This window comes from Cynoglossus semilaevis, chromosome 7 (genome assembly GCF_000523025.1).
Source record: "Cynoglossus semilaevis isolate Cse_v1.0 chromosome 7, Cse_v1.0, whole genome shotgun sequence".
NCBI lineage: Eukaryota > Metazoa > Chordata > Actinopteri > Pleuronectiformes > Cynoglossidae > Cynoglossus > Cynoglossus semilaevis.
Window position 1 is genome coordinate 11,150,898 of NC_024313.1, and position 23,691 is coordinate 11,174,588.

At 43.7% G+C, this 23,691-nt stretch overlaps 3 protein-coding genes across 5 annotated transcripts in view; 2 read left to right on the forward strand and 1 right to left on the reverse strand.

Moving 5' to 3' along the window:
• Nucleotides 1-5,987, reverse strand: part of ryr3 (ryanodine receptor 3) — an 85,006-nt gene extending 79,019 nt beyond the window's left edge. The window contains 1 exon segment of the mRNA XM_017033627.2: nucleotides 5,721-5,987. Within this exon segment, the coding sequence (XP_016889116.1) occupies nucleotides 5,721-5,768 (48 nt within the window). The 5' untranslated portion in view covers nucleotides 5,769-5,987.
• A 270-nt stretch (nucleotides 5,988-6,257) lies between these two features.
• LOC107988781 (uncharacterized) lies at nucleotides 6,258-10,310 on the forward strand. Of its 3 annotated transcripts, none has more exons than XM_025057076.1 (4): nucleotides 6,258-7,102; nucleotides 7,791-7,951; nucleotides 8,314-9,649; nucleotides 9,807-10,310. In XM_025057076.1, exons 3-4 carry the CDS (start codon nucleotides 8,431-8,433, stop codon nucleotides 10,067-10,069), a joined length of 1,482 nt encoding a protein of 493 aa, XP_024912844.1. In that variant the 5' UTR covers nucleotides 6,258-7,102; nucleotides 7,791-7,951; nucleotides 8,314-8,430; the 3' UTR covers nucleotides 10,070-10,310. The 3 variants fall into 3 exon arrangements, with proteins under 3 accessions (XP_024912844.1, XP_024912846.1, XP_024912845.1); XM_025057078.1 differs by having other exon boundaries at nucleotides 6,258-6,984; XM_025057077.1 differs by lacking the exon at nucleotides 6,258-7,102 and having other exon boundaries at nucleotides 7,604-7,951.
• A 1,432-nt stretch (nucleotides 10,311-11,742) lies between these two features.
• Nucleotides 11,743-23,423, forward strand: LOC103381187 (formin). The gene is given in 17 exon segments (XM_025057056.1): nucleotides 11,743-13,913; nucleotides 13,996-14,104; nucleotides 14,572-14,633; nucleotides 14,793-15,505; nucleotides 15,610-15,751; nucleotides 16,289-16,376; nucleotides 16,528-16,589; nucleotides 16,681-16,769; nucleotides 16,862-16,991; nucleotides 17,074-17,220; nucleotides 17,393-17,452; nucleotides 17,693-17,813; nucleotides 20,884-20,976; nucleotides 22,047-22,098; nucleotides 22,243-22,392; nucleotides 22,988-23,069; nucleotides 23,286-23,423. Coding segments are annotated over 17 exon segments (3,534 nt in total). The 5' UTR covers nucleotides 11,743-12,617.
• Nucleotides 23,424-23,691: the final 268 nt, after the last annotated feature.

Genomic DNA, 23,691 nt, shown 5'->3' on the forward strand with positions numbered 1-23,691 from the left:
ACTAATAATGAACAACGTTAAAGATTAGTGGCCAAATATATTTTTTAACTTTTAAGCCTTTCTAAAGAACATTTCTTTTAAATGATGAATTTAAAGAGAGTAGAACGCTTTCTTGGTTTAATTTGCTATTTGAGCTGGAAACTTTGTTTTCTGTTTTCTCTTTTGTTTATTCCTTTTAAGTTTTTATTTTTAATGGTTTCTTTAGTAGTTTTAATAAGTTCCAGATTAGAGCAGCTCAGACTGATGTACCCCAAACTGGACTTAAAATTAAAATTAAAATTATGGTTTATACCCTGAGTGTCTGAGTGGTTCTGATCTGGTCTGGCTGGAGCCCGCGGCCTCGTCATGGTTTAGTGCCAGGGGAGCAGAGCTGTATGTGCTGTGGAAGCATCATCTTTAAAAAGGCTAAATTTAAACCTCCAGAGTCCTGGCCCTGGTATGCACAGGGCTTCCAAACATAAACTCCAAATAAGCCCCGAAGGAGTAGCAGGAGCCTTCCAGCCTCTGGTCACCTGGTGTCAGAAGGTAGAACAGAAGGAATTTATCTGGAAGTTCCAGGTGGGAATGAATGCACGGGTATAAATATAGTCAAAAATATATAGTAAAAAGTCACAAAAAATATAATCGTTAGCGCAAAGGCTAGCTATAGCAAAACCCAGAAAGTAGATCGTTTGGCAGGGGCTGAGTTTGAGTCTAACTTCCTCATCAAACAACTGTTTGGTTCCGTCAGAAAAACAAAGTGAGAGTGAACACCTTCGTTTATTCAATCTTTATGGCTTCATCTTGTCCAGGGTCAGAGATGGAGCTAAAGTGTGGGGCGAGGTCAGCGTGACGGTACAGTAAACCCATCACTGAGCCACAAACAAAATATAACATTCGACTGTTCACACTCACATTCACAGCTACGGTCAATTAGAGTTAGAATGAAAAACAGACCAAATCCTGCATGTGTGCAGACTGTAGTCCATGAAGACACACAGGTTACACGGAAAGTTCCAAATATTAGCAAAGAGGGAAGCCTAGAACTTTCAAAAGTGACAAATGAGGAGAAAAATATGAAACAAAACGTTTAGCATATTTCTGTTTTTGCAAAACACAAATGTAAAATTCCTGCGTACTCTACCTTTACAGACACAAACACGCCTTTTTGCCCTGACCATGACTGCCCCACTCTGACTGGTGGTAGTTAGGCCCAGTACTATGGGCTGTGCTGACAATAACACAGTGAGTGGCCTCATTAATGTAAGTGTTGGTCGTCTGAGGTTACACATTAAGCTGAGCCATAAATGCTTCCTGGATTAGGGACGAACCGTGTGATTGGCAGATGTAAATCAGTCCGTGATGATGTTGGTGGAGGATACAACAATATCAGGTTTTTATTAGTGGCCCCACGTGTAGCGTATACGTTCTGCGGCTGGAGTAATCCGATCCGTGAACAACATGCCGCACAGTTGTAGGATTTGACGTTGGTATTTGGAAAACAAAAATATGTCGAAAACGGCCGAAGATTTTGAACAAAAACATCGTCCGGTCACTGCAGTTCAGTGGAACAGTCTCACTGGTTCTTTCCCCGCACTGTATGTTGTTACAACGTGACGTTTTTACACGGCAGCAGGATTGGTTTGTAACGACAGCCAATGATACAGCTGACTGCACACCATTATCTAATGGAAAAGCAATTACGCCGCTCTGTCTGAGCACAAACCACCGCCGATTTGGTGAATTACAGCACAGTCTGCACCAGGAGTTAGAGCTTTGTTCCTATCTTACCCCAAAGTTAACAGCAGAGGGCCTCACTCGGCATCAAACTGAGATAATATGTTTTTCACACTTTTCACATATGGTGCTAAAAAAGCAGGTTTTAAAAATCCCTGGAAGAGGTAATGAGGTGTCCAAGGATTCGTTACTCATCGGTGAATGCAGAAGATTTAGTTTCTCTCGGCAATAAATCAGGGCAGCACTAATAACTGAATTAGCCTAAAAATGGTGTTTAGCCTTTTAAACATCACAATCACATTTTAACCTAGTAAAAAAAGTTTAAATAGCCAAATGTTTACCAAAATACTTAAAATTATATTTATTTTTTAGTCTACAGTTAAGTAGATGAGAAGAAAGTTTATTATTATAAACTAGATTGTCTATAAAAAAAGTTTAAATAGCCAAATGTTTGCCAAAATACTTAAAATTAGATTTATTTTTTAAGTCTACAGTTAAGTAATAAGAAAAATAAAAATGTATTATTATAAACTAGATGGTCTATTTTTTTTCATGTAAATTACCATTGGAATGATCCAAACTGCTAAATCTCCGGTCCGTGTTTTTCTGTGAGACTTTTGAAACAAAAGTAAAAATAGTTTGTTGTCTTCATTTTGCTCCTCTCAGCTGCTGATTTCCCCCCGACAGAGAAACTTTCATCACTGCCAGCTTCACCAACATTACACATCAACACTGCAGCAGTACATCTGTCAGCGCCTGACAGAAGCCTTCTCTCATATACCAGAACCAGCTTGACTGGCCGGACCCTGCGGAACGTTCAGAAACATCGGTTTAAAGATGCAACTTGGTATAAAATAAAAAACCTGACAACAGCTGCAGCCTCTGACTGTCAGCGTTTCCTTCAACCATACGATTAAACAAAGATGCAAACACCGTCGCTGACAAACGTCATCTGCCACCGACCCCCCCCCCCCCCCCCCCCCCCCCCCCCCCAGCAGAAAAATGACTGCCTGATCCACCAGTGTTCTGCAGATTGTAATTTAGCGTGTTTCAATTAGCGCTCTTATTTTAAGGCCTCCCCTGAGAGCGCGGTTCTCTCAGCACCTAGCTTCGATAACAAGGCCCGGTGGAGGCCCCCCCCCCACCCAAGGGAAAGCCCCTCTCTTCCCAAATGGCCGTTGTCATCAGATAAGCAGGATGCCAATGTGACAGTAGAATCTGAGAGGAGTGGGTCAGCATATCACTGGCATCACAAATAGTAGGAGCTGCTGAAGGCGGGGGTCGCGCCTACGCCCGACAACTGGCCAAGAGCTGAGGAATTCACATAAAGATTATACAACAAGAGTTTTTAATATTATGGTAATTGAGGGGGGGAAACAGGGGGAGTAAAGTCTCCAGGTAGCTCCTTGACTGGTGTTTATGTAGCCCACAGTTTTTTTTATTATTATTGTTTGCCAAAGCTAACCTTTAGCCACCTGATTAGCCATTCTGTTGCATTAGGATTTTCAGACTTTTTTTTTATATCTTGGCTGAGTTGTTGTTCTGACAAAATATTATCGTATTTTCTTTGGGGCTTTAGATATAGTGGCTGCACTTGGTTTCTTGGCCAAATTGTATTTTTGAACATTTTGGCAGCCCCAGTGTTGGCCAAGCTATTGGGCTATTTTAGGTTTAGCTTGTTTTATGATTTATTAGTGTGATATTTTTAAGACCTCCGTCCTACATTCACTAACTAATATCTATTGTATAATCACTGGAGGAGAAGGTGCCACGTCCAGCTTCATCAAGATACAGGGAGTTCTAACGTATACAGTCAGTAGATGGCAGCAAAGCAAGTATGGCCGTCAGTTATGGGTCGTGACCAATAACCCTGGTTATGAAGATACAACCTCAAAGTCAAGGGTATAAAAAAAACATTCACAGAACCTTAGGGCCCTGTTTAATCAGGGGGCGCTCTAAGTCCTGAAGACAAATGTTAATTCATTACCTAAAAAAACCCACAGAACTAACCTTTACCAGAGCCTCAGCTACAGGTAAACAGTTAACCTCAGCAGAAAGTACAACAATAATGTCTCTGGGTTGAATCATCCTCCAAGTATAAAAGTTAACCAAGACTGAATTGACTGCTGAAGAAAAAAAAGGTTTGACAAACTGACAGCCACAGCATCCAAGCTTCATGTAAACACAGTTAGAACAAGGTTACAAAAAAACAAAAAAACAAACATTAAACACCAGACTGTTGACAACAAGTCGATGCCGTGCACAGTTAGAAACCTTTCAGAACTACAGACAATAACATGGTCCCATGTGCTGATAAAAATCCACATTTTGTGTTAGCAGAGGAGACCACGGCCCAACTCCTATACATAACATTCTTTTCAGTGTTCCATTGCACATGTAAGGATATTTTATGCCAAACCTCTGGTTGGTTTTTTTAACAGCCAGACTCCAGTAGCAGACTGAGGGTTAACAGGAGTGAACATAATTAGGGTTTATAGAAAACTATGTCCCACTAGATTGAATTTCCCAGCTGTGCTGTGAATGTCTGAGTCACAACTGAGTCACACTACTCTCCGTGCAACACCTGGGCCCTATAAAGAGGGAGAGAGAGAGAGAGAGAGAGCGGGGACTATATTGTACGTGTAGCGGTTGGGCAGCCATGACAGATATGTCCACCGCACCAACATACAAGCTGTCATATCATTTACAAGAATAACTGCTGTGAACGACCACAGAGTGCACGGACACCGCAAGCGATCCGAGTCAAACAGCTAAAATAGTAATCCCAGAAAGGAGGCTTGTGTGTGTGAGGGAGGGGGGGAGAGAGACAGAGAGAGACAGAGAGAGAGTATAGCTGCAGTGAGAGTAATTCCAAAGCAGAAGAGAAAAAAAAAAGTTTGTAAAATATGAATAATAATAATCAACAGTTGGTCAGGAAACAGAGTGATGATACTGTGCTACAGAAGAGTCCAGGTGGAGGCAGAGGAAGTGTGGGTGTGGAGTGACATGGTGAGAGTGTGTAAAGCCATTTGTGCCCTGGCACCTGCAGACTCACTCACACATAAAGATGCCAAATCATTGAAACCATGAATTATATTTTACATCCATATGACATGCAACGCAAAGGCTTCATTAACTAGAACAACAACAGCCGACAATATATAGGTGGAGTGAAGAGGCTGAATCAAGAAACCGAAAAGATTTAGTTCCATCTACAGTAGATAAAAGTGAAATCAAATAGAAATGTTCAAAGGAATCAGTTAAACAAAACCTAGGAAGCCCAGAGCCAGAAACGTCAACCAAAGTCTCAGTTAGCAATATGAAAGAAAAATCAAAAAATATATCAAAAGCTCAACCACAGATAGCTAAGTGTTTAACGATAATAAAGAACGTTAACTGACTGCAAAATTCACAAAAAAGTAATCAAAATTTAACATTTAGCCAAGACAACACTACTATTAGTATAATGGATACCACCACTACAGTAACTTAATGCAAGACTTGCAAGAAAAATACACACAAATACTTGCACAGTCAGATTTACTTCATAGATACTTCATATACCTAATACCTAATTCCTCTTTGGCAAATAAATTTTGATGATCCCACATATTTGACTTTTTAATCCATACAGGGACGCGGTACTGTTTTCCACAGTAAACAGAGTGAGGTTCCGTTTTCACTTCACTTCTCGGGCACCTGAATCCCCAAAATATTTGTGCGCGCCCCTGCCTCCTGGTCAAAAGTCCCATCGACAGGTGCACAGCGAAACATGCGGCAACTTCAGCACAAGCAGCAGTGGAACACAGACATGGTGGTCCAGACACCACCCCAACTGTTGATGCGTTTGAATAAATAGATAAACCAAAAAACAAAAATGAAAAACTTCATCCAAATCCCGAGCTTCATCGGTGAATGTTGGATTTACGAGTGAGCGAAACAGAGAAGTCCTCGCAGCAGCGGCGAATTCCCTCAGATTTTTTTTTTTCTGGATCTTTACTTACAGTTCTCAAGAACTGGATCTCATCTTCTCCTTCTCCGCCCTCAGCCATGGCTGCGAAGGAGCCTGTTCAGACTCTGGAAGCCACCACTGACTGTCGCCAGAGACGCGACGCTGCGCCTCTCAAGCCGATATTAGCAGAGAGCTCGTCCACAGCCATATAGGGCAGACCGGCGACACCCCCCTTCTCCTCCTCCCCCTCTCTCTCTTCTCCTCCTCCTGCTGCTTCTTCTGCTGCTGCTCCTTTCACACCTACCTACCGCTTCATCCACCCTCCTCCCTCCCTTCACATCCTCCTCCTCCTCCTCCTCCTCGTCCTCCTTCCCAAATCCAGACGAATCAACAGGAGCAGCAGCAGCAACGAGAGCCGTTGAGTGATGATGATGATGATGATGCTTCTCTCATCTGTGGCTCAGGAGGAGGATGAAGATGATGATGATGATGATGATCAACGTTTTCATGATAAATGTTATGATAATGATGACGACTTTTGTTGATGATGAGAATTAGGAAGAAGAAAAAGAACCAGGATGATGATGATGATGATGATGATGATGATGATGATGATGATCTACTGAACCCCTCCACCTGAGTGCTGGGTCTCGGCACCTTTGAGGACCCCCTCCTCATTTGTATGACACACGGAGGTGACAGAGGGGGGAGACGTTAGCAGCAGCAGCGGGGCTGAATGTAAAGTTAGAGACAGCAGCCTCCCCCCTCGTCTCCCCCTCGTCTCTGTCTCTGTCTGTGTCTGCCTAAAGCTTCACAGATGCTCTCACCTCCTCCCTCCCTCCCTCTTCCTCCATTGTACATATACACAGGAGAAAAATGTGCAGATGGATTGGTTCCTACTACACTGAAATGCACTGATAAAGTCACAGAAGAACAGAGAAAATATTTCTTTTTTCTTCTTTTCTGAACGTCATCTGAATCGTTTAGTTGTAGTTTACAGATTTCCTAGGACAGAATCTGTAATTAACTCTTATTTATAATCCCAAATCCCAAAGCCTGATCGACTCCCTGCAACAGCGCTACCACGGACATTGATGACATCTAGTGGCGGTGTTGTGAATCTATTCTGTGTGTACCACAACATCGTTGGCCAATGAGGAAATGACTTTGATGTTGTTGTTTGTCAACTGAAAACCTGTCACTGAGTCTTAACACAACATCTCTGTAACTCGGAGCTCGAACCTGTCGATCATTTATAATATTTATTAATATCCAATCATATCGTTCAACAAGTGTCGCATCTGCTGCTGCAAGAGGTTTGATGGATTTTTATTTATTCAATGTCTGTGGTTGACATTTAGGTCCACATTTTGTCAGTTGTCCTCACCTTTACCAGCGACACAACATTGGTTCTTGGACCAAGGAAACCCACTGGTAAAGTTGTTACTTAAATACTTGGACCAAGGAAACCCACTGGTAAAGTTTTTACTTAAATACTTGCATTTATATTTTTCAGGGACACTGGCAGTCTGTACTGTAGTCACCGCGACACTTACNNNGTACTGTAGTCACAGGGACACTGACAGCTGTTTGTTTCCCCCTGAATGTCTGTAATCCACCACAGACATCTGCCCACGTGCTCAGATTAGCTCCTCCCCCCTGGGCTAACTAACCAGCCCACAGTTTGTGTGGGTCTGACCTACAGAGTATGCTAATGAGCTGTCCATTAACCAGCAGGAGGCTCAGTAGGTCAGGGCCTCGACCCCTAGTGGTAACTGATGGGGATTGGTGGACTAGTAACCTGCCTGTGCTACTGTAAGCCCCGCCGCCTGTGGTACTGTAAGCCCCGCCCCCCTGCTGCCCCCACCAGGCTGAGCACCATCAAGGTGTAGCAAAGAAAAAAAGAAAAAAATTACTAATTTATTTATCATTACCAATCTTTTATGTGATATAGTAAATGTGAAATGTGGAAAAATGTGACATAAAATTTTAGATCTTTCCACAGTTCACCAACAGGTGGTGTCCATTCATTCTTACAGTGATGTGAAGATTAGAAGAAGTTCTAATCCTCACAGAGACCACACCGTCTGTTTGTTAATGTGTGTGTGTGTGTGTGTGTCAGCTCTGGAGGATTTACTGCACTGACACTCATCTCCATGTGAGGAGCCAATAGGAATCATTTCAACCTGCAGCGACCGCCGTCATTGGACAGAGCCACCGTGTGTCAGTAGAGAGCAGCAGGGTGGAGGACACTGACCTGCTGCAGGACTGAGGGATGACCAGGTAACGGCATCTGATTTAAACAGTTTTTAGACTAATACGACTCACTTTAAGTAGTAGCCGGTTATCTGGGTCTAGTTTTTTTTACTGATTGTTAGTTTTGTAGTTTGTGACTTGTTTTTTGATTGATTGTTTCACATCTTTCTGCACTGACTATTTGTTGGTTTTGTATTATTTATTTTTTATCATTTGGTCATTCTCCTCATCCTTCCGTAACTTAAAACATTTAACCTGATATACATGTCATATTTTATTTAGGTTTTTTGTTTATGACATTTGTTGTTTCCACCTCCTTATATTAAGCTAACATTTACCTGTGGTTTCCCTAGATTAGTGATTTTTGTTTTTACATGTTTCTGTTTCAGTGAATGTTGTTAAAAAAGTCTTAAAGCAGCAAAAGCATCATGGAGAACGACCCCATCACCTCTCAGCTAAAGAACCTGTGAATCCTCCTCTCCCTCTCTCTTCTCCTCCTTCTTCTAATGAAGACTGACCTCCTGCTGCCGGAGGAGGACCCATCTGGAGCTGCCATGTGGGGTCAAGCAGACAGATTCAGCCTGACTGACTTTAAAGAAACCCTCAAAGCGCTGGACGTCTCCTCTGAGATCCGCTGGCTGTCAGAGCTGCTGCTCATGTGTTTGGAATGTCGAGCTTTCATCAGCGCAGGGAGCCGAGAGGGCTTCAAGATCAACACCAAAAATCCCAGTCTGCTAATCAAGTGTTACCTGGAAGGCCTCAGCCATCGTCTCGGGAAGATTCCTGGGAATTCACATGTGCATTCCACAGTCGAGTCACCAGCAGAGACAAACACGTGCCGGAGTCTGAAGGCATCTGATGGAGACTCTTTGAAAGGAGAAGATTCTTTTTTTGTTGACAATGAATTCTCTGATCCGAATCCTGACTCAACCATGAGAACGGAGCAGAGAACCTGCAGAACGCCAGAAGTTTACATCAACCGTCCAGACGTTCAAAAACGTGAGGGAAACAGGGCGGAAGATGAGAAAGTAACATCCAATCAGAGCTGGTTTGAAGAGCGAATAATGGGCAAGATTGATGAAGTTGAAGGAATCATACGAAGGATGAGTCTCACGAGTTTAGACGGGATCGAAGAGAAGGAGGAGAGCAGTCAGGAAGATCGGTTCCTCACAGACAGAGGAGACCGTGAGGAGCAGCTGAGGTGCAGACCTGAGGTCAGTGACCCCTCTCTGGAGGACAACATGGAGTCCCACGCATGTCAACAGCGTCTGGTGGAAGAGCTCCGTGTCCTGTGTGAGGCTGTGAGCAGAAGTCTGCACCAGGCTCTGAGGCTGGAGGGGGCGAGAGCAGATGTCGTGGCCTTCGTGGAGGAAGAGCAGAGCTGCTGTGACCAGGATCAGTCGGTGAAGAAGACCCTTCCATCACACCCTCCACCTGTCACGACCTGTAACTCCTCACAGCTGCCGATCGATGCATCGTCGTCTCGTTCAGCTGATGAGGAAACTGCTCTCGATTCATTTGCATTTCTGCAAAATGTTGCTACAATTGCACCTGTCAAACCAAACAACCTGGGAGGAGGGGGTCACACAGAGCAGGAAATATCAGAAGATCACTTATTTCCAAAGGTTAATTCTGTGATCTTTCAGGAAATCAGTGACTATCAAAAGGATGTCAACAGATGCAGATGTGAAACACAAGATGACGGAGACGATATGCTCTCTTCAGGTAGAATGTTTTGGTTTTTTTGGACCAGCTGAAATAAAAAAACTGTCCCATTTATATGGTAAAAACCAAATATCATGACCCATTTACCCAAACACAGCAGAAAACAGTCTCATTTCTCTCAGCTGTGGTTTGAGTGTCATTCTCCTCTCTCCTGCAGATGGAGCTCTCCAGAGGCAGGAGCAGCTCTGGCAGCAGGAGGTCGAGGAGTCACTTTCCTTCTGTCACTGGCTTTCCCATCCCTCCAGACCAAAACACATCGACTTTCTACGCATCACTGCCCCTGAGGACGATATCCTGGACACGCCAACAACCAGTCCACTTCCTCCAGAGTTTTGGGTGAGTAGCATGACAGAAATGGAGAAAAGTAAACTGTCGAAAAGTCAAAAAGTGAACCACACCAGCCTCCCTGTTCTCCTCTGACGACTTATGTCACTGTCCCGCCGCAGCGTCTCTAAAATAAGTCTCCAAATATATCCACTGTCTCCACTCAGAACACATCCAAACTTCTGTCCTGACCTTGACCCACATCACACTGATGCAGGTGTAAACAGTGACCTCACGGCGCCGGTCCGCCGTCACAAAGACCACTCTGTTCCCTGCACTTACGTAACAGCAGGGGTTTAATGCAGCTCTATGAGGACATCGTATTAAGAACTGATCCATATGTACAGTCAGGGACCTGTTGGTACCGTCTACTGGATCTGTCCTTGTTGTTGTTGTTGTCCTTGTTCTGGCTCTTTGCGTAACGTAAAGCAGCTCAAGCGAATTGCATGAATTATTTTCAGGCTAAAGTATCAGGCATTAAGTTGAGTCTTTGGCAAATATATGTATATATATGCAGATGATGACATCATACTGTCATTGTGACCATTTTACAGTTATAATTATGTAAGATTTTCCACTTAGAATTTACATAAAGAATACTGTATATATACTGGCTCCAGGTCAATGCATACTCCTGGGAAATATTTTAACTATATATATATATATATACCGGCTCCAGGTCATTGCATACTTCCTAAAACTCACTACTAAAAGAAGTATTGGTATGGTATTTGGTATAAGTGAGTACACAAGTCAATACTCCGTCTGTATACGATGGTATTCTTTGACTGTGGTCAAACCTTTGACTCCACTAAAATGGAATTTCAACAGTTGAGTTGGGGGGGGGTTGAGACTTTATGTTTGAGTTTCCACTCTCTGTCGTCCATGTGCTCAAAACCTTGTGATCTAAAGAATCAACAAACGCTGAATTTAATCCAGCATGTTTGCTGAGTTTGACTCTCTGTGTGTGTGTGTGTGTGTGTGCCTTTGGGATTTAACGCTATTCCATGGGATTATCTACATTCATTCTTATTACATAAACAGGTCTCACACAGAGGCCACCGTGTCCCTCACTGGGACGTGGTATTGGTATTTATGGACCCGACTGAGAGTGGGAGCTGTACACATTGATCAGCGTTATCACTGGTGTCATCTGTCACTCACCTGCTGTCTGCACTGGCATCAGGACAAACAAGGGCGGAGGTGGATGTTAGACAAACAGGAGTCAGCCACAGAGGACGCTCCAACCTGAGTGGAGACACAGCGTCAGTCTGGATGTTCATGACAGGACAGGATTTCACAGATTACACATGAAGACAGTTTGGACTGATATCCAGTGCAGTTGTTGTGTCCACTGATGGCAGATACATTTATTTAGTTACAGTAAAAGTATTTTAGATTTGTTGGTTTTAATTATCGACACTGAACTGAAGTCAGTTTCAATTTGATAAATGACAATAGGTCACCAAAGGTCATGTCCAGTCTTTCTGTTACTGTCTTTAATATTTGTCCATAAAATACAATAATATTTACATTTGCAATATTTTAACTTTTTCTTCAACAGACTGCCCCCTGGAGGCACCAAGTATACATTCTACTTTATCATATTCTATTTTGTATGTCAAATCTATTCTATTCTACATGTAACTGTAGGGTGAACACAGATACACACAGCTCCTTCAGCGGTCTAGGCCTAGAGCAGCACATGTATTTTGTTTGTTTTTCTTTTTTATATCCAAGGCAGACATTATTCAGTTGTTACAGTTACACCTCACACTACTGTTGGATCAGTGAGGAATCAGAGCAGGTCTGGTTCACAGGCTCTATGTGTGTGTGTGTTTGTGTGTGTGTGTGTGTGTAGGAACCAAACCCCACAGATTAGCTGGTTGCTGCTCAGTGCCTGCAGTAGAACTCCACAGAGAGTTTCCAGATCCTGCTGGCACCGATTCACATCCAAACATCTCCCAGTGACACGGGGCAGATCTTATTTACCCCGGGCGTGGTTTTTTACTCCCTGTCTGTTGTGGGTGGCTACATTTTTTTTAACCTCGTGTCTCGCGGATCTGTCAAGGTGTTGTCAGAGCAGCAGCTCTAAGTGGACCATCTGTCTGTGATTACACAGTGACAGACGGTGGTGCTGCTCCACGGTGACTGTGACAGCAGCAGGGCTGGACTCGAACCCTGAACATGGATTTGACTGAATCTTTGGAGCTGAAGCTGAGCTGAGAGCTGAAGCTGAGTCACTGCAGCCAGGCACAGCCACGGAGAGCGGAAAACTTGGAAAACTTTTCTTTTCCATTGCTTAGTGGATTTCTCTCCTGCCATTGGCTGCTGTCGGGCACTAACTACAGCTTCCAGATTTAGGTTTGGAAAATAAGTCCAGTCTGGTCAGACATGAGGAAGCAGTTTAAACAGTGAGAGGACTGGTTTGTGTTCAGCACGCTGGAGCAGAAAAAGGTCGGATTCTTAAGCAATTCTATGATGATTATTGAGAATGCGTCGAAGCTGCATGAGCTTGGAGCTGTGAAGGCGTAGAAGTGCATGGTGCATGTGCAGAATGAACAGTAACACAGTGTAAACACAGCTGCCTGTTTTGGAGAAACACTAAACAACATTGTGTGAGAGACACTACTACCTGCAGAGAATGGAGAACCCCAAAGCCATTCTTAAATATTTAAGGACATTTTCAGAAGAGCAAAATGAGGAAATGCTGCAGGAAGAGTTGGTTTATCCAAAGAAATTCAAAGAATTCAACTGCAGAAATGCTTTTGACAGAGATTCCTTGTTATACGTCATATTTTCTGACGGAGGCGGCGTCACGGCCCGTCAGCAATCAGAGCAGGAGAAGAAACCTGACCATCCACAGAAGGAGAGTGAGGCTGAAAAGTACAAAAATGACATCCAGAACTCTGATGTCAGTGGTTGTTTTCTACCTGAGAGCTCAGAGGGCGGAGCTGCTCTGAAGGCATCTCTGCTGCCAGGCTGCCAACACAGTTTTACTGAATGCACAAAAATACACGATGACTGTTTGTCACGTAGTGCTGTTGAGCAGGACGACGCTGGAAAATGCAAAGAAAATGTAAAAACAGCTGCAAAAACAAGTGGAGATGTTCACGATGGCGACGTCAAGGAAGGTTCCATCACCAGTTTAGATCTGGATGTTGAGGATCAACCAGGAGCTTCTGCTGAAGAAGCTCAACCATTACTGGAGGAAGTTGAAGAACGAGCTGGTGAGGCCACCTCTGACAGTGACGACGAGGAGGACGCAGGTGAGACAGAGGAAGCAGAAGAAGAAGATCAGTCATTACCCTTCAGAGTAAGACCAGCTGAACCTCCAGCTGGATCCACAACAGAGAAGCAGATCCAGCTCCCCGCCCTCTTCAGTGGCCTGAGGGTCCTGAGGAAAGGAGTGAAGGGACCAGGTCATGACACCATCTCCTGGATCAAACCTTCATCTCAGCGAGACATTGTTCCAGAGAAGCAGGATGAGATCAGAACTCAGGGGAACTTCCTGGACCAGATATCCCAGTTCCTAAATCGAGAGAAGAAAGGAAATGCTAAAGGGGAGAAGGAGGAGATCGGTGATGATGACGATGATGATGAAAGGCGAGAGTCCTCTGAGAAAGAAGACAATGACTCGGGAATTTCAGGCTCGTTGGATTCTGTGAAATCTCCAGTGTCCAGTGCTGAGGCAGCGTTTGACGCCTTCAAGGCTTTTTTCACCCCAAAGCCTCTGAAGAGAGATCCCGCAGACAGGATGGACCTGGAGGCCGTGAGGAAGAAGATACGGAGTGAAACAGAAGTTCTCAGAAGTCTGTTTGAGAGGGCGTCGTCCAAGATGACCGAGAAGAAGGAGTCAGCCGATGGAAAAGTAGGAAGAAAGAGTGGAGTCTCAGTTCAAACATATCTTCACAGTAACACTGTGGTGCATTGTGGGACAGTGAAAAGAAATGTGTTCAAAGTCTTGTTTTGGAAACAAAATCAAACCCTCTAACAATATAAAATGTTACTGTCCTCTCTAGTCTGACCCTTCGACGCCAGCAGAGGGAGAAGAACGAACGCCGGGTCGTTTACAAGCCGTCTGGCCTCCAGTCAAAGAGGAAAAAGTTGGTCTGAAGTACACAGAGGCAGGTACTGCTGAGATGATGGACTCCTCAGGGACGTTTGTAGAAATCATGAACGTGTCAATGTGAAAATTAAACTGAACAAAAAAAAAATAGAAGGGTTTTGCTAAGCGAATCACATTTTCATTTTTACCACTTGAAATGAAATGCAGGTTAGAATATTATTTAATCTATGAGTAAAAGAAAACAACAAGATGTACTGTATATTTAAATACGATTGTGTGGCTAAAAAATGAAGTTTGTATGACAACAGCCACATAAATCATTTATATTCTGAGATTCTGCTGCCCTCACGTGGCCAAGACTAGTATTGTGTATTTAAAATAAACCTCAAAGGCCTGCAGTTAAAGCTTCAGAGAGTTTCCAAAATAAATTGCCTTCAGGAGTGTTTTTGTTTTGACCCAGTATATTTAAATAATTAACTCTAACAGTCATTTATCTTGTTTTCCTTGTTTGGGTTCTGTTTCCCCTCAGAGCACCAGGCTGCTCTGCTGCAGCTGAAGAGAGAATGTAAAGAGGAGCTGGAGAGGATACAGGTCAGTGTGAAGGACAACCTGTGGCTGGAGATAAACAGAGGAAATGATTGATGCCATGTAATCATTTTCTAGGGGGGGTGGAGGTTGTTGCTATTTTATTATGTAACTTAAGAGGGCAGCAAATCCCAAATTCTGGTGCTCAATTTTTCTGCCTCTCAGGAGGAGTTTGCCGAGGAACTGTTCAAACTCCGTGTGGAAAATGAGGACAACATCTCCCGCCTGGAGTCCACTCTGGCTCAGCTGCAGGACAGAGTGTCCCGGGCTGGGTCCCACTGCAGGGGGGAGCTCAGGGACGTGGCCGTGTCCACAGGCGACGACTGTCTGCAAAAGTCTTTCCGCACCGTCTGCATCCAGACTGATAGAGAAACGTTTGTGAAGACACCAGAGGATGGAGAGGACACCTGGAGGTCGTCCACCAGTCCTCAGCAGCAGAGGGTGACCCCCAAAAAACTGGACATGACGTCCATCACTCTAGGCCTGGCCAGCCAGTGGGACAGTCCAGTGTCTTCGTCAGCTGTCCCCTCGTCTCAACTCCCTCCAACAACACAAACAAATGTTCCACCACCTCCTCTTCCTCCTCCCTGTTTGTCACCAACCATGACCCATCACATCCAGACATCAAATGCCACTCTCCCTCTTCTTCCTCCCCCTCTTCCTCCTCCTCCTCTTCCTCCTCCTCCTCCTTCCCTTCCACCTCTTTTTGCACCACCACTGCCACCACCACCACCTCTACCCATGTTTGGCCTAGCTGCTCCACCTACTCCTCCATATGGAGGTTCTTTATTGGACAAAGGTCCACGTAAAGCAGCGGTGGAGCCGTCACGACCCATGAAGCCTCTGTACTGGACCAGGATCCAGATCAAGGACAACAAGTAGGTTCACAGTCTGAAGGAGGCTCAACCCAGTCTTCAAAACACACATAAATATATATATACAGTATATAAAATTATTATTATATTTCTTCTCTCTCCTGCAGCAACAACACGGTGTGGAACATCTTAGAAGAACCGACAATAATCGATCCCAGTGAGTTTGAGGATCTCTTTGCCAAAACCACCGCTCAGACCAAGAGGAAGCCGCTGTCTGAGACTTATGAGAAGAAGTCCAAACCCAAGAAGGTGAACACCAAACTGATGTGGAACGAGGTTCAAAAGCTCGTCTTTAATTTATGGGATGTCTATTTCTTTAGTTACAGATGGTTGGAAAAAGAAAAAACGTTTCTGCAGTCGTGCCGCAGGTTGCAGTTTAACTTTTGTCCACAAGATGGCAGCAATGCTCTAGTTTTTTGTTTTTTGTCAGGAATTCTATAAAATGGAATTATCATTACAACAAGAGATTATTACATTTATGGATTTATTCTTAGATATAAATACATTGATCATATCAATCATACATTAATATAGTACTGCATACTGCATCACATATTATTTTTAAAAATAAAAATAAAATTTCTGGTCAATGTTTGAGAGACATCAGGGGATTGAACCATCTAAGATGGATTCCATTTGTTTCTCCCTGACAACACTCACTTCACAATAACAGGCTGCACTAATGGCTTTCTAATGATTCCTACAGTGGCAACGGAGCCTTGGTTACTAAGTGTTTTTCTCCGTGTGTGTGTGTGTGTGTGCGTTTTCTTGCCTGTGTGTTTTTAGATCATTAAGCTGCTGGACGGTAAACGCTCTCAGGCCGTAGGCATCCTCATCTCCAGCCTCCACCTGGAGATGAAAGATATTCAACAAGGTACAAAACTATGGCCCACAGATGCTAACGCTGCTGATGCTGCTAATGTTTATGTTCGAGGACCGTGGTGAAGGACATTTTATCCTTATTTTTGCATAAATCTTTTCTGAAACAATGATCAATCAGTCACCAACTCTCCTTTGACTTTCAGCTGTGCTGAGTGTGGACCACTCTGTGGTCGACCTGGAGACCATAGAGGCCCTGTATGAAAACGTACGTATTATTCTACTGTATGGGCTTTACATATTACAATATGTTTGAACCACTTGGTGAAATTTTTGGGTTTTTTTTATCAAATTGTCAGAGAGCTCAGCCCCACGAGCTGGAGAAGATCAAGCAGCACTATGAGATGTCAAAGGAAGAAGACGTGAAGCTCCTGGACAAACCAGAACAGTCAGTATTTCAACAGCGGAGACAAATGTCTGACCTGTGTGACGTCCAGTCGTCCTTGTTTGTGCAGTGATGCTGATGTCCCCGTTCTCCAGGTTCTTGTATGAACTGTTCCGGATTCCAGACTTCGAGGGCAGAGCTCACTGCATGATCTTTCAGTCGGTTTTCAACGACACGATCGCGTCTGTCCATCGAAAGCTCGACACTGTCTCCTCCGTCTGTAAGGTGAGGAGAAAAAACAAACAAACACCTGAGATCTAAACCCAGCTGAGATCTGATCTACTGTCTGTCACTTTCCTGGTCTCAGGATCTGCTGGAGAGCAGTCAGGTGAGGGAGGTGATGGGCCTGGTGTTGGCTCTGGGGAACCACATGAACGGAGGCAACAGGACCAGAGGTCAGGCTGACGGTTTTGGCCTGGACATTCTTCCAAAACTGAAGGACGTCAAGAGCAGAGTAAGAACCATCATCTAGGTGTTTTATGACCTTGGGTCAAAGGTCACCAGCAGTTAAACAGTTTCTCACAGATCCCTCGTTGGGATCGCTTTCTTAGAATTATTTAAATTTCCTAAATATTTTTTGGGAAAGAAAAACTTTCAGAAAAACATTCTTCACTGCTCTATTTCAGGACAATCGGATCAGCCTGGTGGACTATGTGGTTTCGTACTATCTGCACAATGTGGACAAGGTACAACGACCCCGGCTGTACTTTTGTTCTACTTTAACTGACAAAGACTGTGAAAACCAAAGTTTAATTGATTGATTTTTAATATATGTCCTAATGAAGGATCAAAGAGTCTATATTCTTCTAGATTCTATATTTTTTACTTCTGTTTCCAGAGACATGATCCATTTCTCAGAGCCTGGTTTAACTCTGATCTTTTCTGTTGTTGTTGTTGTTGTTGTTGTTGTGGTCACGTCCCACCAGGCTGCTGGAACAGAGAAGAGCATGTTCCCTCTCCCTGAACCTCAGGACTTGTTCCTGGCAGCACAGGTCAAGTTTGACGACCTCAGCCGTGACCTGAAACAACTCGGACGAGACCTGACAGGTACGTGGTGTCTATGGTTTTCACAGACCTCCAGAAGGAGAGGTTGGATTCTCTGGGCTTCACTGTGGTCGGTTAAACACACATTCCACCAAAACATCAGCTCCGCTCCGAGCAGACGGACACCCATGTGGCCGGAATACTCCCGCCTTGTGGTCATTTTGTTGTGTGCTTTTGTTTGAAAACCTCAGCCAGCCTTTGTAACTCTATCACTGTGATTTGGAGACCAAACCTCGGCTCGGTTTGGAAGCCGACTGCCTCCAAACCCCTCCTCTTAAAAACTCACCCTCCTAGTTTCCCATCACAGGCCCCAGCACTGGAGAACATGGTTATGGTTTAGGCCAGACTGGAATTTATTAGAACAAAAGACTCTTAGTGTGAACACATGATGCTACTCAGCACGACATCTCGTCCAATCAGATCAGTGATGCTGTCTCCTACAGTCGACTGTTTCATCTGAGTCCACTGTTCGACTGACTGTGCATACATTCTATAGTCAGACAAGTCTCTAAAAAAAACAACGAGCGCTCGGTTTATTAGAAACATGACCCAAAAATAGGAAACACTCCACAACGAGTTGGAGAATACAAGTAACAAACTGCACTTCTGCTTCGCAGCGTAGCTGTTCACTGGTCAGAGTACCAAGGAAAGGTATCAAGGAGGTACAGTATCTTCCAAAGGATCGGTCTCTGCAGTCTTTTAAGTTCTAGTCCACCAAAAAAAATTAAATTATTTTTTAGAAAATCTACCAACTTCTCAGAAAAATGTGATCACGTGTTTTTCACTTTCCCGTGCATGTGCTCAGAGACTGGCTGATACTGTCCTGGCGCCTCTCAGGTCGACCTCCTAATCCTCGTGCCCATCGTATCTACCGTTTGTGTTTGTGCCTTTGTACATTTGTGCCCCCGTCGCCAGCACACAGTACAAGTCTTCTCCCACTTGTGTAATCTCCAGACCTGCAGTATCTGCAGCATCTCTGCTCAGACCTCTGCATGTATCCTTAACCTGCCGGGCCGTATCAGCGGGGCTCCAGTGTGGCCCGCAGATGCGCGCCGCAGATACCTTTCTTCAGCTCTCAACACGGCTTTGTCTTATCGTGCTGTCTACCCAAACCACCGTACCATCTAGATCAGCCGTGGCAACTTCCTTTGTTGGGGCTGTTTGAACCGCCCTCATGCCGGGGCTGAGGCTCTGCTGCTGTCGCTCCTCACTCTCCCTTTGTTTTTGTCTTTGCTGCTAAGATGCCTCCGAGCTAGATAAGGTTTCTCTTAAATCATCTATATTTCATACTGGATGAACTGCAGTGTACTGTGGTTAGAGTACTGTACCTCAGTACACAGAATACTTCACAATAACAAACGACTCAAATGTAATGTTCTTGTTCAGACCCTGATACCCCCTGACCTTGACTTCTTTTTTGTTTTTTGCACGACATTATATAATAATAATTAATGACAATAATTTGATCCTCAACCTCAAAGATAAAAAATATGACTGTGTTAAAAATACAGACAAATCAAGGACAGAAGACAGAGCCCTGAGGGATACCAGGGCTTGAAGAACCAGAAGGATTTTTTTTCTGGTATTTCTGTCCTACATGAACAGTATCTGTGACTGTCTGGGTTGAAAACTCTCAAACATTTGGGTTTCCTAACATGAAAAATGAAGCACACGAAAACAAATCGCTTCGATTCGGAAAAACCCATTTGATTGATACGATCAAATTTGCTGCACATTCACGTGATTTATGAAGCGGATGAATCCAAACACTCCAGGAGCATCAGCTCTTGAACCTCTTCCCTGCTGCATTTGTCTGTCACCACGCGTCCAAACCACCGTGTAGTTCCAGTGGCGTGTGTGTGGGGGCAGCACACTGCTCATCGCTCTGCTCTGTTTATGTCAGCCCCCAACAAAACCATCTTCAGACTCAAGTAAGCAAACTTTCTTTAGGTTCAGGAGGTAGACACAAGAAAGACCGGGACGAGGGGGGGGCTCGGAGGAGGTCGGTGTGGGGGGGGGGGTCAAAGCAGCCTCCACAGTTTACACAAATCCCTGAATGAAAACAGTATTCTTTTGTAATCTTATCTGGGAGATGTTGATCGAGCGTCAGGGTTGTGGAGGGAGCAGGGGTGAGGGACAGGGGGTTTGGTGGGGGGGGGGGCCACGGCTCCCTCGGCAGCCTCTATTATGACTGGCTCCGCAGACTGGCTCCTCTGATCCACTGATTGGATGCAGAGCAGCGTGGAGCCTGAGACTGGCAGAGGAGAGGAGAGGAAGGGACAGAGAGAGAGAGAGAGAGAGAGGAGACGTCGCCATCTCTGGGTGAATCTCAATAAGTGATATCTGAGGAGAACAACGAGGAGGAGGAAGCTGAGCTGATAACCTCCTGCTCCGTCACAGGAGGAGCTGCTTTAAGAAGAGTGAAACCAAATCAAGACAGTTAAAGGCAGCACCTGAATCATCTACAGGGCAGTGGTGGCCCAGTGGTTAAGGAAGCGGACTTGGGTCCAGAAGGTTCAAGTCCACCATCTGCCAAGTTACCACTGTGCTGCTGTAGTTCACTGTCCTTAGTGATATGATTAGCATGGCTAAATGTTAGCAAACAGTTTCTAAACATTGGCAGCAAAGGTAACTGTGGTCAAGCCATAGATCATTTTATTAGGTCGATCTAAAATGTGGCCAAAAGACAACTATCAGTTAACTCACCAGTAGTTTCAGATTTTCTCCAAAGATTAAAAAAAGAGCACAGAACGATGTCGGTGTTAGCCAAGAATATTGGGAACGACATATGCCAAAAATATAACCTCAGAAGTTGTCGAAAACAGTCAAAATAAAAACACATACGAGAAACTGAGCTGATGATTAGTTGAGAGATGAACAAAGGTAAAAAAAACAAGCCTAAGGACAGTCAAATATATACAACAGTTAACTGTTACTAACAGAAAGTAAAACGCCCAAACCCTGAGTAAAAATGGCACAGAAGCTAACTAAAGACCTAGTGGTTCGTGTTTGATCACGACAAATAATCCCCACTCTTCGTAATTTCTACTGTTTTTCTTTTCTTTTCTGTCAGATTGTGAGACAAGTGTGCAGAACGTCTGCTGCGACTCCCCTGAGGAACACCTGCAGCCGTTCAAAGACAGGATGGAGGCTTTTGTTCTCAGCGGTGAGTCCAGAGAACGGGGTTCTGCCCTAACAACCACTGACTCCCATTCACACAGACTACAGAACTGAACCACTGCACGTGAACAAAAATGATCACAAATGACAAAAACATTTCTCTAAGATCCCCATGTTTTTCACATGCATTTCACTAACTGGGGTTAAAGTCTTAGATACACGGTTTCTGCAGTTTTATATGTTTTTGTATATTTCTTACTACATGTCTAATTATAAACTTGACTAATATTTAGCCATTTTTCTCGAACCTTTAGCTTTTTCTTTTAGCATCTTTAACCAAAGTCTAAATATAGTTTTTTTTTCTCTACCTTTTAGCCATGCCTGAGCTGATATATCTGGATTTTCCCAGGATGATAATTAGCATCACTGCTATTTTTTCAGCGATTGATTTCAGTACTGGAATATTTCAGTGCAACAGTTTTCCAGTCGACTCCTGATGATTTCTGAAAACATAAGTGAGGTTGAGTCTTGGAGAAAAGTTCCTTCAGACTCTCCAGCTGCTGTTTAATTTACTTCATCTGAGCTCTGCTTCAGTTGTTCTTTCCATTTGACTTCTTTATAAATTATTCCATATTCTCCAGCTGTCAGATAAATGTAGCTTTCATCCTGCAGCTAGCCACAAAATATCGCTTTTCACTGCCCGCGTGTGTGTGTGTGTGTTGGAGGCTAGACACTCAGATAAGGATCAGACAGATTTGGCAGTGACTGAGACTCCTGCCTGAGACACACAGGCACTGCTGCTTCTCAGAAAGTCTGCCATAAAAAAAAGAAAAGAAGAAAAATCTTTAAAGCAGCCGAGAGGTTTTTCTTTTATTAAGAAAGTCTTTTTTTTATCACAGAATGTGTAGGCATGTGAAATATTATAGAAAGTCTTTCTAGGATCAGTGAGACAGCAGTGAGACAGTCTGTCTGCATCAGTGTTGTCCTGTGACTTTGCTCATTGATGATGAACTGTCAATGTTTTTAGAAACAGGGGAAAAGAAAAGTTAACCTGGCTAGTTTGGTTAAACTGAAAAACTAAACCAGAGTATGCAGTAACTGTCGGCTTCTTTGCAGCACGAAAAGAACACACAGAAGCTTCCTGTCAGCTGACAAATGTCCACAAAAGGTCAGGAGAAAAATTAATTTCACCTCATTTTCTCTGCTCTCCCAGATTGGGCAGTTTGTAATTCGTTTTACACAGAAAATATTTAGTAATAATTGTATACTTCAATTCTAATACTTGGGTCAGTAACTGTGTGTATCTGCTCAGTTTTCAGGATTTGGTTCTGTATTTTGGACTGAACCCAAAGACTGGGGAGAAGGACGTGCCCACCAGTCATTTCTTCATGCTCTGGTTCGAGTTTTGCACAGACTTCAAAGCCAGGTGGAAAAAGGAGAACAAGAATATCTCCAAGGAGAGGTAAACGCTGACAGATCGCTTCATTAGCCACACCTGTGCTCCGTCTTCCCTCTGATACAGAAAATCAAGCCGACAGGAGTCAGGAGTCAGTGTTCACGTCAAACCTCAGGAGCAGAGAAAATGTGGACGCAGTGACAGACGGGCTGCTTTGAATTCTCTGAGCAGTTTGAAAGGCATCAAAAATGTGATTGTGTGGAGAGAACTCCACTCCAAACACTCCAAGTCAAAAAAGACGACAGTTTTTCCTCTAATTATTTTAGCATCAGCGGAAATTATAAAAGTTTTCACTGCTAACCTTTAATTAAATAAAATACGTTCCTCGTGTGAGTTTCCTGTCACAAAAGAATGAAAAGTTCATACATAGACACTTTATAAAAACAGAGTGGTTAGTGCTTTTGCCTTACAGAAATAATGTTAGCTGTTTGATCCCCGGTGGTAACTGCTGGTCTCTCTGTAGAGAAGACAACATTATTTCCATTCAGAAAGACCATCTGTTCAGGATCAAACCCACGACTCTTTGCTGTAAGGCAACAGCCCTCACACCACGCTTCCACTGTTCTCTTCCCCAAAGTGATTAGATTTATTTCTACTGCAGGTTAAAGGAGGCTCAGCTGTCCATCAAGAGACTCACGGCAGAGAAGAAAGTAGAAACCAGAAGAGCCAACCCCAACTGTCTGGTAAGAACGACAGCCGCCGCAGTGAGAAGCAAAAAGAGCCAACCCCAACTGTCTGGTAAGAACGACAGACGCCGCAGTGAGAAGCAAAACGACAAAACGAAGAAGAAAAAAAAAAAAACAAAAACCAATTTGAATCTAACATTTCTAACGACAAAACGAAGAAGAAAAAAAAAACCAAACAATTTGAATCTAACATTTCCATCTGTCCTCAAACAGAAAGAACGACTGCGTCAGAAAGAAGTGTAAAACGTGTCCTCAAACTGGGAGACACCGACCGTCCACAGTGTATTATCTCGACGTCTCAAGTCAAGAGGCAACAGTTTTTTTAATCATTTCTGTGTCGTGTACATGTAAAAGAAAACCATAGACGACTTTAAAGCCTGGAATGTTATTTTTTTATTTACAAGGTGAAACAATACAGGTGACATGTGTTCCATTAAGTGGCGTTCAGCAGTGCAGGTCTGAAATTAAACATACTGGAATAAAATAAAAAGACAGAAAAGAAAATCAGCACTTTTATATTATAAAAGCCTTCAACTGTACATCCCACACAGTGGAAACTATCAAATAAAAATGTCCCTTTGGAGTCAGGGTCTTTGTCTTTCTTCCACCATCCTGTAAA

Coding starts and splice junctions, on each gene's coding strand:
- LOC107988781 (XM_025057076.1), top strand. CDS start 8,431: ATGAAGACTGACCTCCTGCTGCCGGAGGAGGACCCATCTGGAGCTGCC. Junction 9,650..9,806: donor AGACGATATGCTCTCTTCAG/GTAGAATGTTTT, acceptor TCTCTCCTGCAG/ATGGAGCTCTCCAGAGGCAG.